This window comes from Cebus imitator, unplaced genomic scaffold (assembly GCF_001604975.1).
Source record: "Cebus imitator isolate Cc_AM_T3 unplaced genomic scaffold, Cebus_imitator-1.0 Scaffold200, whole genome shotgun sequence".
Taxonomy (NCBI): domain Eukaryota; kingdom Metazoa; phylum Chordata; class Mammalia; order Primates; family Cebidae; genus Cebus; species Cebus imitator.
Genome location: NW_016107515.1, coordinates 1,222,767 through 1,234,981, shown reverse-complemented (window position 1 = coordinate 1,234,981; position 12,215 = coordinate 1,222,767). Strand labels below are relative to the sequence as shown.

General features: G+C 38.4%; 1 protein-coding gene across 11 annotated transcripts in view; it reads right to left on the bottom strand.

Moving 5' to 3' along the window:
- FBXW11 (F-box and WD repeat domain containing 11) overlaps positions 1–12,215 on the bottom strand; it is a 149,775-nt gene that overhangs the window by 46,982 nt on the left and 90,578 nt on the right. For 6 of the 11 annotated variants that reach the window (XM_017547679.1, XM_017547674.2, XM_017547675.2 and 3 more), the window contains 2 exons: positions 7,541–7,603; positions 3,850–4,075 (listed from right to left, as the gene is read on the bottom strand). In XM_017547679.1, the coding sequence (XP_017403168.1) occupies positions 3,850–4,075; positions 7,541–7,603 (289 nt within the window). Of the gene's footprint in view, positions 1–3,849; positions 4,076–7,540; positions 7,604–9,127; positions 9,141–12,215 lie in introns of those variants that run through there. The other 5 variants (XM_017547678.2, XM_037745425.1, XM_017547681.2 and 2 more) reach the window with 3 other exon arrangements.

Below are 12,215 nucleotides of genomic sequence, written 5' to 3'. Positions count from 1 at the left end.
TTGGAAAACACCAATCTAAGGATTCAGACAGAAATGAAGTAAAAAGCAGCTCAGGTCACAAAGTCTAATATCTTTTTCCATAAAACACCCAGGAAACAAAACAACAAAGTGACACACACACCTATATGATGTCAGGATGAATCAATTCAGAAATCAGTTGGTGAATAATTAAAATTTCCTAGCAATAAATCTTACTGCCTCTGGAGAAGCAGGTGTTTCCTGCCTCTCTGGGCTCTTTTTTAAGCTGCCATCCTCAGAATACCCAATAGATGCCAGGCATAACACATTATCATTAATCCTCATGCAATAAACTATTACTATTATTCCCACACAGATGAGGAAACTGAGGCTCCAAAAGGTGGGATCACACAGCCTCAAAGTGCAAGGGCTAGGATTCAAACCGAGGGCCTGTGTGAATCCAGCACCCATGCTTTTCCCACTGTCACGCTGGGTCTCTGGCCATGTACCCAACCTAAAGCCTTGTCTATACTCTGGTTCTTCCGCATCTCCTAGGACCTTTAATCTAATCTGCCACATTTACAGTCCATAATGGTTTATCATCCTTTCTTGGTGATAAGAGAATTGAATAAACCAGGGCCTGAAAGCCAAGTGTTGCAAAACTCTTAATTGCTTAGACACCTCAACAAACAGATCACCAATGCTTATCGTCCTTTTTGAAGTACAATCTTTCTCTACTTTATATAGCATGAATTTTCCCATTAACAACAGTTCTTATAAACCACAAACTCAGCCTGCAGAAATTGACATTGCAGACTAAACATTTACTGTGATTTTTAGAAAGGCGTATCATAATTATCACTTTTTCCACTGAGCCAAAAGGAGCCAGAGACCACAAACATTTTCCATTTTCCCTATACTGACAGGTATGATATTCACAGCAAGCATTTAAAAGCTAAAATTGTAGATAATTTTTACAGAATTAATGGTTTTCGCAATCAAATGAAGTCATAAGTTGACTGTCAACTTCAACAGAGCAAAAACTCAAAATCAAGATGATGTACAGAAAAAACAAAACACCTAACTAGTATAATGATTGGTAAGTTGTCCCACACATTATTAAATCTAAGTATCACCATGGACATAGACCTGTTTCTCCTGTGATGCTCTTAAGGCAGAGTCTGTGTTAAGAACTAATGCCATGTTTAATCTAGCTCTACTAGATACTAACTAACACAATCGACTTGGCCAGCTTGTCCTCAGCTATGAGATACATATGTATGATATATATTGACATATGTATATATGTTCAGATCAAGTCCTGTTAAAACAAATAGCATTTTAACGAAAGTATTTCCATGTCCCAGCCAATGGTCCATTCATTTCATGTAATATTCAATACCACAAAATTCCACTTTAACAGAGATATGGACAATGCCTTAACATTCACTGTAATGAAAACTGAATTGTATGCAATTATACTAACCATATTTATATACATAACACATGTTCATCTGTTCTGCTGCTTCTCCAAGGCTGTACACTCCCCAAGAGATGGGGTTGCCGCTGAACTATACTCTGCAAATCAAGAGAACTTCAACAGTGCCACCTTGTGGCACTCTGCAAATATAAAGTGAGTTCCCTGGCACTCTAAAAGGTTTCAGAAGCAAATTACAGGGAGGAAAATAAGCCAAAACAGTGGAAAACAAATAATAAATGAAATTGCTTGAGAAAAATGAAGGCATCATCTCATCAATTAAAATCACTTATGAGAAATAAAATACAATTGCCAACTTAAAAAACGACTGTCTTTTGCTGGTGTGAGATGCAGCCTGACTCCATCAGTTTCTGAGTTCCAACCCTGTACATATAGAGAAACCGCACCATGTGCACATGCCTCACCTTACTTCTATTCACCTACAATTCTCTCTCATATCATCAAAAGCATGTCTCCCTCTCTCCCTCCCTGTATCCCTCCTCATAATTAAAAGTGAGTATTACTGAATTGAGTTGTAATCCTTACATTCAATACTTGGGGCCGATTTAAGGAATTTTCCCTAGCCTTTGTACTAATTTTTGAACCAACCCCTACCATCATTCACACCACCACCACCATAACCAAGATGTATGATTCTGGGTATCTCACCCAATTAATTTCTCCTTGGCTTCCTAATCTACACAACGAAAAACAGGACTAAGTGATGGCTAAGATCACCTTCAGCAATTAAACATTACAATTCTAGAAACAGAGGGTTCATATCTTGCTTTTCTAAAGATTCTAATGGAAGAAATGAGCAAGTCATCCATTTCAGCATAAAAAGGACGCAGTGTCAGATTTTTCTAAGCTAACTCTCAAATATCCTTAAAACTTCCATTGTAGAAGGTAAACTTACAAGCTCTGGAAGAGGCATTAGAAATCAGAAGCTGGCTTGTCAATTTGCAGCCCCAGGTTTCAGGCCTGAGACCTGAGCCTGGCTCTCGTTTGGTTTGGAAGTACTTAGAACACGGAGTCTTGATGTTCTAAAATCACAGACAGGCTAAGGGAGGAGCTGCTCTTTAAGCAGCTATCCTGTAACTCTGACAAGGGGCAAGGCTGTGGCAATGGTACTGTCTCATCCCTGGCTACTTCTAGGCTTATTCTGAAAACATGGCAATTTTAACCACCACACTACACCGGCCACACATCAGAGAAAACATTCTGGCCAGCATTCTCTACAGGAGTGAAATCTCTATATCTTACCCAAGCCAAATTTAAATTGAGAATCTTTTTTAAAAGTAGAAACAGAAAAAAATTCATGACTAATCAAAATTCAAAGGAGAGCTGGGCACAGTGGTGTATGTCTGTAGTACCAGCTACTCAGGAGGCTGAGGCAGAAGGAACACTTGCGCCCAGGAGTTCGAGACCAGCCTAGTCCACATAGCAAGACATCACCTTGTTCAAAAAAAATTAAAAGGTGGTATAGAATAGAGCAAATTTTAAATAATTTTTTAAAAATCAAAGGGTAATGAATAGGTGGAGCATGGTGAAACCATTCTGTAGGATACTCTTATAGTATATATATGTCATTATACATTTGCCCAAACCAACAAAATGCATAACAGCAAAAGTAAACCCTAATGTAATCTATGAATTTGGGGTAATAATGATGTGTCAGTGTAGGTTCATGAATTGTAACAAATGCACTGCTCTGCTGTGGGATGCTGACGATGGAGCAGGCTGAGGGAACAGGCTCTGTAAATATGGGAATTCTCTGCATTTTCCCTTCCATTTTGCTCTCAACCTCAAACTGCTCTAAAAATATAAAGTCTACTTTTAAAAATCAAAGTAAATTTAACCAGATTGTGTATGTGTTTACACACACACCTATGTGTGCATGAGACATATATGGGAAGAGGGTAGTGAGGGAGAGGATGCAGAAACAGGCTTTAAGAAATATAATAAAGACATGCTACCAGTTTTCCCAATATATTTTTGCCATTCCTTAAGTGTCACTTCAGATACAAATGAATGTCCTAAACTTTGGGACACTTCCCAAACATACAAACTATGTTTGAAGGAGAAAGAGTGCCATCTTTTTTAAAATTACATACAAAGGCAAAGTGCACACTCTAAACTCCATCAAAATAAAAAGCATATCATCAACTCATTCAACAAACTAAATGAAGCAACAGTTATGACCAATAATGAATGCTATTAAAGACACTCACTGTATTTCCTAGATACTAAATTATAATTCCTCAAGTTCCAAACATTAAAGTATGTGTCCCAAAGAAATGCTGCCTCACACGGTACTCATTCATTCATTTCATAAATATCCACCCAGCTCCACCTAGGTCCTTGGGCTAGGCATTCTTCCACTGCTCAGCTTTTGAAAAGACAAGTACATTTACCTGGTAAAGCGGTAATAAAGTCCCGCTGCAACATGGGCTTCAGGTAAGAGTTAATATGTCCATGCTGATAATGACACATTCGTGAAATAAGATGTTCCACAAATTCCACTTGATCTGATTCAGACCACTGGTCAAAATATTTAATACACAAGTCTTTTTCTTTTTGATAATTTCCTTCTGATGGCCTCTTTCTGGAGACGATCACAGATGATGTTCCATTACTTATCTATTTTAGAAAAATAAAAAATAATTAATTTAATGAGGAAAGAAATCTAGTTAATATTTCATTAGAAACATTTTTCACCCTGTGCATTTAATCTTAAAATGCCACTTTTACCCAAAAGCCAAACTCATTCCTTTATTAATTCATTCAGTAGTTAAAAATGTATTCGGGCTATGTGTTCTCAAATTAGTCACTACAAGAAATACAAAAGTTACAGCTATTTGTAAAAGGCACTTTAAATCATCATCTTCCAATGCTTATTATAAAATGATGCTCCAAAGATATATACTGGGTATCTCTATATACAGGATATATATGAGTTATCTCCAACCGTGAACTAACGCTGGAGATAACCATCTTAGAGAAACGGCTCAACTTGGCAAAGTGGCAACTGATTGATTATTAACAGTTTGTTTTACTTCCTCAAGGTTGAAAGTTAATGCTGTGTACATCTACGCTAATGGTTCTCACACTTGAGCTAGCCTCAGAATAACAAGAGGGGTTGTTAAACACACAGGTTGCTGGGTCTCACTCTAGAGGTTCTGGTTTTATTGGTCTGGAGTAGAGCCCAAGAATTTAGGGACCACATGTTGAGAAGCACTGATCTATATAACAAAGATAAACTGTGTTATGTTGAAGCCTGAAAGCAATTCAATCCAAAAAGCTTCATTTTACCCAACAGTTTCAATCTCCTCCATACTGTTTCCCAGGGCTACTAATCTGGCAAAACAGTTTAGACTTTCCCATCCTTCTTTTAATTACCTACTCGGAAAGTGACCCAAGGCAAATAAACCGTGTATACCTGAAAAGTTCTGCATCTTCCATGGGTGGTTTATGGACAACTCACAGACTTATACTAACAATGCATTTCTCATCAAATCTTTATACATATCCTTACATAAAAGCAGTATGTATTTTTTAAAACTGAAACTACATACACTGCATCTGGACAGTAACATTAAAAATAATCTCAGTCACTAGACTCAAACCACAATTACTATGAGGCACAGTAACGTCCCTGTCTAAAAAAATAATAATAATAAACACAATACTTTTGTCAAATATTAGTCAAGCAATCTGTCTCACTCTTCTGATAGCCTCCTCATACATAATACCAGAATAAAGTAACACAAAAGATAATTCTAAGGACTGAAGAGTTGAATTACAAATATCTATTAATTCCAATAGGACTTATCTCAGGAGTCTTGCATAGAAAGAACCAAGAGCTTTCACTATCAGTATGTCCCCCAACTTAAAGTAAACTAAACCCATCCCAGAGAAGGCATCCTTTTAAATATCCAAAGGAGTCTTCAGTCTTCCTTGACAAAAAATCTTAGAAGTTTCATGTCTGAAGTTCTTATGTCCATATTTAGAGTTATAAGATGGGAAGGCATCTGTCTTCCACTCAGTTTATCTTACCATCCCATTGTCTAGGAATGTTTCTTCCCTCTTATCTTGTATGAGGAAAAGCTCAGTGACACCAGGTACCACCAGGGGGAAGCATTGAACAAGGATTTTTCAATTTTGCTTATAGTAGTAAGACATTTGAGCCTTAACAGATCCAAAAACTAAGAGTTCAAAAATAGAGATGAAGTGAAAAGTCTTTGCTGTGATGCATATTGGCAGTAATAAGGGGCATCTATGCTGCTTTAAGCATAAGGATGTCCAACATAATATAATAAAGTTAGAAATAACTGCCCAATTATAGGCTACTGTTTTAAAACAAATTCTAACACATCATTAAGAGCTGTAATGTAAGCCACTAAAATTATAACTTATAAAGTCATATTTTGGTCAGGCATAGTGGCTCACGCCTATAATCCCAACACTCTGGGAGACCAAGGTGGCTGGATCACTTAAGGTCACGAGTTCGAGACCAGCCTGGCCAACATGGTGAAACCCCGTCTCTACTAAAAATACCAAAAAAATTAGCCAGGCATGGTGGCAGGCGCCTGTAATCTCAGCTACTTGGGAGACTGAGGCAAGAGAAATGCTTGAATCTGGGAGGTGGAGGTTGCAGTGAGCCGAGATCACACCACTGCACTTCAGCTTGGGAAGCAGATCAAGACTCCATTTTTAAAAAAAAGTAGTATTTTTATAACAACAGAACATGCTTATAAAATAATATTATGAAACAAAAGGCAAGATCCAGGTTTTTATAAAGCATTATGATAACAGTAATTCATGACAAGGGGAACATACCATGACACAGTAAAGGATATACATCAAAATCTCAAAAGTGCCTTAAGAAAGGAAACTAAGTATGCTTTCTTCCCCCATTATTTCTATATTTTCTTTCAAATAACTTGCCAAAATAATGGTTCATAACAGGTTAAATATAATGATAACAGCTTGCATTTGTATACTGCTTTATAATTTACAAAGTACTTTCATAGGCATTAATTCATTTGATAAGCCAAAGTGTTATTTTATTTACAGGCAGATTCCTAATCATCTAGCCTCACTAGAGTGCTTGTATAACTATTAACTAGTTGACTGGAAGATAGATGAAAGAAAAACTAAAAGCTAAAGTGTTAAGAACCACTGCCAACTGAAAAAAAGATAGTAAATAAAGAGCATCCCACTGCAAAATAATAAACCTGAAGGAGGGTACAAAATTCAGTTTGCACACAATGTTAAAAAGAAACTAATGGCATGTGCACTATTCTATAGCACATTTTCAACATTCTATTTCCAACCACATGCTCAGCCCAGCAAGCTCTTCCTAGCATTGTTTTGCTTTGCTTCATTTCATCTTAAATGAGTTGGGTGCACTTTGTTCCTGCTAACTAATCTATCTTTTTAGTTTCAAATCAAATGAACCCAGAGAACTTATTTTTACATTATCATCTTCGGATTTAGATTTCTGTTGCTTTTAATCCTGTCTTCATGAAGGGGAAAGCCATGTGTACCATGACGGTTGATAAAACACCAAATCATGAAACTTTGCTTGCTCCCCACACCCCCGACCACTCACAAAAAAAAAAAAAAAAAAAAANAATAATAATAATCTCTCAGGAATTGGGAAGAAAACTGGCAAACCTTAAAACAGAGCCAACAGAGAAGGAGATGAGCTTAAAAGGACATGGAAATGGGAGAGAAGAGTGAAGGTCCAGAACAAAAGGAGAAAAGGCCATTCATGTATTCACTGGTGTGTGGCATGGTGCCATTCTGGTGACAAAGGATGTCATCACTGTCCATCTTTGGCTTACACAGCGGCCATAGACAGAACATTTTAGGCTACAGCCACTTCAGAATCTTTGTGGAAACTCCAAAATTCTTTAGTATATTTGTAATGGCAATTCCCTAAGGAAATGAAAATAAATTGGGGTGGATTCTGAAACTAGCAAAACTGCACAAAAGAAAACAAAAATGTTTGGCTCTTGATTCTACTGAGGACATTAACTGAGGGAACATCCTATCTACAGTAAGTCAGTTGCTATCTAATCTGTGCGCCGTCATTCCTACCTGCCAAAGAGTATTTTTCTTTGGGGACTCATCTTCATTTTGATCTTCCATAACTGAAGTGTTCTAAGGGGGGAAAAACAGGTTATTTGAATTATACCAAGTTTTGCAAATCCTAAATAACTATAAGAAATAATTTTAAAAACTCAAACTACAGTGTACCAACACAAACCCAAGAACTATTTGGCTTTGTGGCTAACACATGCCATTTTGAGTCAAGGGAGATCTGCTCATCTTTCACAAATCAATGAAGTTAGTGGTTAGACAAAAGCAAACATAAAGTCATTATTTACAAAGGTTGGGTATGCTCAGAAAAAAGGCTAAATTGTGGGAGTTAGGCTGAAGCTCGACCTCAGACATCACTATTTTTTTACTTGTGGCAAGAAATTCCAAAGACCCATGAAGTTTCCGATGATTGAACAAAACATTTACTAAAAGGTCTGCTATTCAGTAATGCACCCCAAGGAATCAGTAATTAGAAGTAGCAAAGCCTTGGAAGGCCCCCTGCCTTCGTCTTTCCTCCCTTGATAGCCTTGTTTTTCTGGAATGGCTTTGCAATCTTCCCTAGCAAGCATGGTGGGTGCCCCAACCTTCTCCCTGAAGAAGAGTATGCTGTTAGCCAGCAACAATCTGGCTTGCCTTGGGAATGCATTAGCTTTTGATTTTTGTGTTTACTGCACAAAGAGGTACTGTGTAATTATTCTTTCTGGTGACCTAGTCGCTCAATAGATGCCCATTAACTAGAGATTATACATGATTGGATTTTCCCTTTTGAAGCTCCCACCTAATGGCTAAATGGAAACTTAATGAGAAGGGGAAGTGGGCTAGTTGAGCTCTGAAAAGATTAACAACTCATTTATGGATAGCAGTCTCTCTAAGATTCCTAAACCTAAAATTGTAAGATGGGGGTATAAAATTTAAGCAACATTTATCTCGTAGCATTATTCAGAAGGATACTATAGAGCTATTTAAGTTATCAGTGTTTATAAGATCCTGTTTATTGCCTTTAGGGAAGAAGCCTCTCTCAAATTTTCCCTATTTTTCATTTATGTTCTTCAAGTCCTAAAACGTTTGAACTATTTACCCAGTATTTCCAAACAATCCATGCAGGAAAAGACATAAGAATCACCACTGAACACTAGCCACTCTACAGGTCACACAACTGGCTCTAATCAGGGATGAAGTATGACGGGGTAGGAAAGCCAAAGGCTTTGAAGTCAAAGAGAAGTTGGATTCCTGATTTGGTCACTCACTCAATGTGTATGTGTGTGCGCTTGAGCAAGCTCTTTTACCCCTGGAAAAAATACAAACATAGAGTTGTTGTGGGGACAGAGACTACCCTGTACAATGCTTAGTGCCTAATGGGTATTCCCCAAAACATTACTTGACTCTGATTTGAAGATGCTACTTTTCCCCTGTGTTATCTTCTTAAGTTTTTCTGATTTCAGAGATGTTTACAGGGTGGCTCCAGATGGCTGCCTATGGGGAAAATCACCTGGCTTTCTCAGTAAAATCCTATAAATCTCACAGCACCAAGGTCCACAATGAGAAAGAGGGAGAGGTGGGTGGAGGCTCTATGTAAAAACCAACCATGAGCTAGAGAGAAAGGCAGTGTGCCCAAGAGTCCAAAACAGGGCTGGAGTCCTGAAAGCAATAAGTAATCCTGAGTGGGATGAAGAACAGGGAAACAAAGTATTTATGAAGGTCTCTCCACATAATCTTCTTTTTACTGCTATCTTGAAGGGACCTAAGGGTTTCAAGCCAGCATGTTTCCTCAGGGGAATAAACAAAGGGGGAGCAGTGACTCAGTCCGGCATCCCCTGAGTTTGGTAGTTACAATGTCTGTGTTCTAAGAGTGGTAAGCAGAAAGAATGGCTGGAAACATGAAAGGTAGAGCATGGTAAGGAATGAGGAATTAAATGGAAGAGAAACGAGAAGTCAGTCCCCACCTCATGTCTCCAGGTATTGCAGAGGAAACATATGAGGGATGTATATACGTTTTAAACTAAAAGCTTATGAAATATAGGAGCCAGAATCCTCCAAAGCTATTGTGACCTAAGACCTTTCCTTCTTCTTTACTTAAGAAGGAAACACAAGAAATGTCAGAAGTCCCTGTACACTACACAAGAAACAACTGTCTCTACAGTGAGAAAATTTCATTCTTCATTGATTCCAAAACAGAGAAATGATGCTTACTTATACAGTTGAGAAGGAAATAATCCCCTGAAGAAAATACCAACTATTCTCTAAGGCTTCATAAAAGGGGCTAGACATACAATTTAATAAAATTGTTTTTAATAAAGCATGGGTTCCGGAATAGTTCTCCCATCCTGCATACTTTTCAACTTCTTTAATAAAGGTTTCAGGAGAAGACACCAAAGGGAAAATGCTGCTCTCAAGCTACACTGACCAGAGGATCAATTTCAAAGAGGATTCCAGGCGATACAAAAGACATCTGGAGAAAAAAGCATCCAAGAGTCTAATGAGGTTTGAGAAATGCTATACATGTCCTTATACTCTAGAGCGCACTCGCTCTCTCTCTCTCTTGCTCTCTCTGTGTGTATGCATAAATGTATATATTCTATTCAGATATATATATTTTATATATAATGAGGTTTGAGAAATGCTATACATGTCCTTATACTCTAGAGCGCGCTCTCTCTCTCTCTCGCTCTCTCTGTATGTATAAATGTATATATTCTATTCAGATATATATATTTTATATATCTATGTAGATATAGATATATCTGTCTCTCAGAGGTTACAATACACTCCATTAGGATACGAACGGCTCTATAATACACTATTATTTAAAAATTAGGTTAGATACATTTAATTCAACTTTTCCAAGTTTGTTGGACATGGACAGCCCCCCTTTTATAATAATCTTTATTAATAATAGCTCAGCACATATTGGCAAACACTGGACTAGAGCAATAGCCTGGCCTAATTCCTTCCTCCCTTTTCACCAAATACTTTTGGAAGACAAAGGAAACACCCACTTTGGTAAATAAAATACAGTCCTCTCCTATTCCTCATCTTTCTCAGCCTGCTACAGGTTGAGCATCCCACATGCAAAAATCCTAATTCCAAAAGTATAATACAGTTATTCTAAAATCTGAACATTCCCAAAATCAGTAGTAACACGTTTGGTCCCAGGCAGATAAGGGATACTCATTCCATATATAGGGTTGCAGAAATAAGTGGTGATGGCAGGAATAGAAAATTCTCTTATGGAAGCCATAATTTATTTTCTTTTTTGAGACGGAGTTTCGCTCTTGTTACCCAGGCTGGAGTGTGATGGCGCGATCTCGGCTCACCGCAACCTCCGCCTCCTGGGTTCAGGCAATTCTCCTGCCTCAGCCTCCTGAGTAGCTGGGATTACAGGCACGTGCCACCATGCCCAGCTGATTTTTTGTATTTTTAGTAGAGACGGGGTTTCACCGTGTTGACCAGGATGGTCTTGATCTCTTGACCTCGTGATCCACCCGCCTCGGCCTCCCAAAGTGCTGGGATTACAGGCGTGAGCCACCGCGCCCGGCCTCATAATTTATTTTCACTGTGAATTTTATTCTTTAAAGGCAAGAGGCAAAAGGTCACAGGTTCAAGGGTGAAGTAAGAAAAAACAATGAGTTTCCCAAGAGAAAAGAAAGGTCATTCCCTACATCTAAACTCTCATGTGAAACCATGGCCAACCTGAGAGTTGAAATCCTTTTTAAATCTCCAACACTTAGGAGAAGGAAAAGTTATTTGAAATACCAACCAGTTTACTTTCTACCCTTCTCATCATTTCTCTCCTCTTATGTCCACCAAGGACCATCACATATAAACAGATTAAAATGCAGACCCTCCTATTATTCTGATACTGCTACCAATCAAAGATACAATCTAGGAAGAAGCAGTTAGTCTCTCGGGCAGACCAAATATTAGTACTTTGACATTCTGAGATGGATATTTCTTTGTTGTGTGGGGTGTGGTATGCATTATAGAATGTTAGCAGCATCTTTGGCCAGTACCTATACCACGAGAATCCCACACTTCCAACTGTGAGAATCAAAAATGTCTCCAGATTGCCAAGTGTCCCAAGGAAGTGGGCTAAATCACTCTCTCCACTTGAAAAACCAGTGTTCTAGGGCTGTGAGCTCCTAAACTTGTGCTGTGGGAGAATATACTAAGGCACTACCATCTCAAGCCTGGCCCTTCTTTCTCCATAGGCATCTTTCCTTGGCCCCTGTGACAGTCTGTCATGCTCTTCACATACACCCTGACCTCACCATGGCAGGGTGATTCACGGAGTATGTTGATTTCTAAATTCGGGGGTATGTCCTGCTTGCCATTAAATTCATATTTGGAAACCACGGTTATCAGTGATTCTTTACTAGAGGTCCATGGACTCGGGGTATGAATAAGGGCTATAAATAACATGAAGCCACATATATATATATATACAGCTGACCATGGAACAGAAGGAGCCTAGACATGTGTTTTTCTTTCAAGCTCTCCAAGTAATTTTGATCTGTCTCTGCTCAAAAATTATTGCTGGCGTGGCGGCTCATACCTGTAATTCCAGCACATGGGGAGGTCAAAGTGAGCGGATTATGAGGTCAGTAGTTCAAGACCAGCCTGGCCAACATGGTAAAACCCCATCGCTACTAAAAATTCAAAAATTAACTGTGCA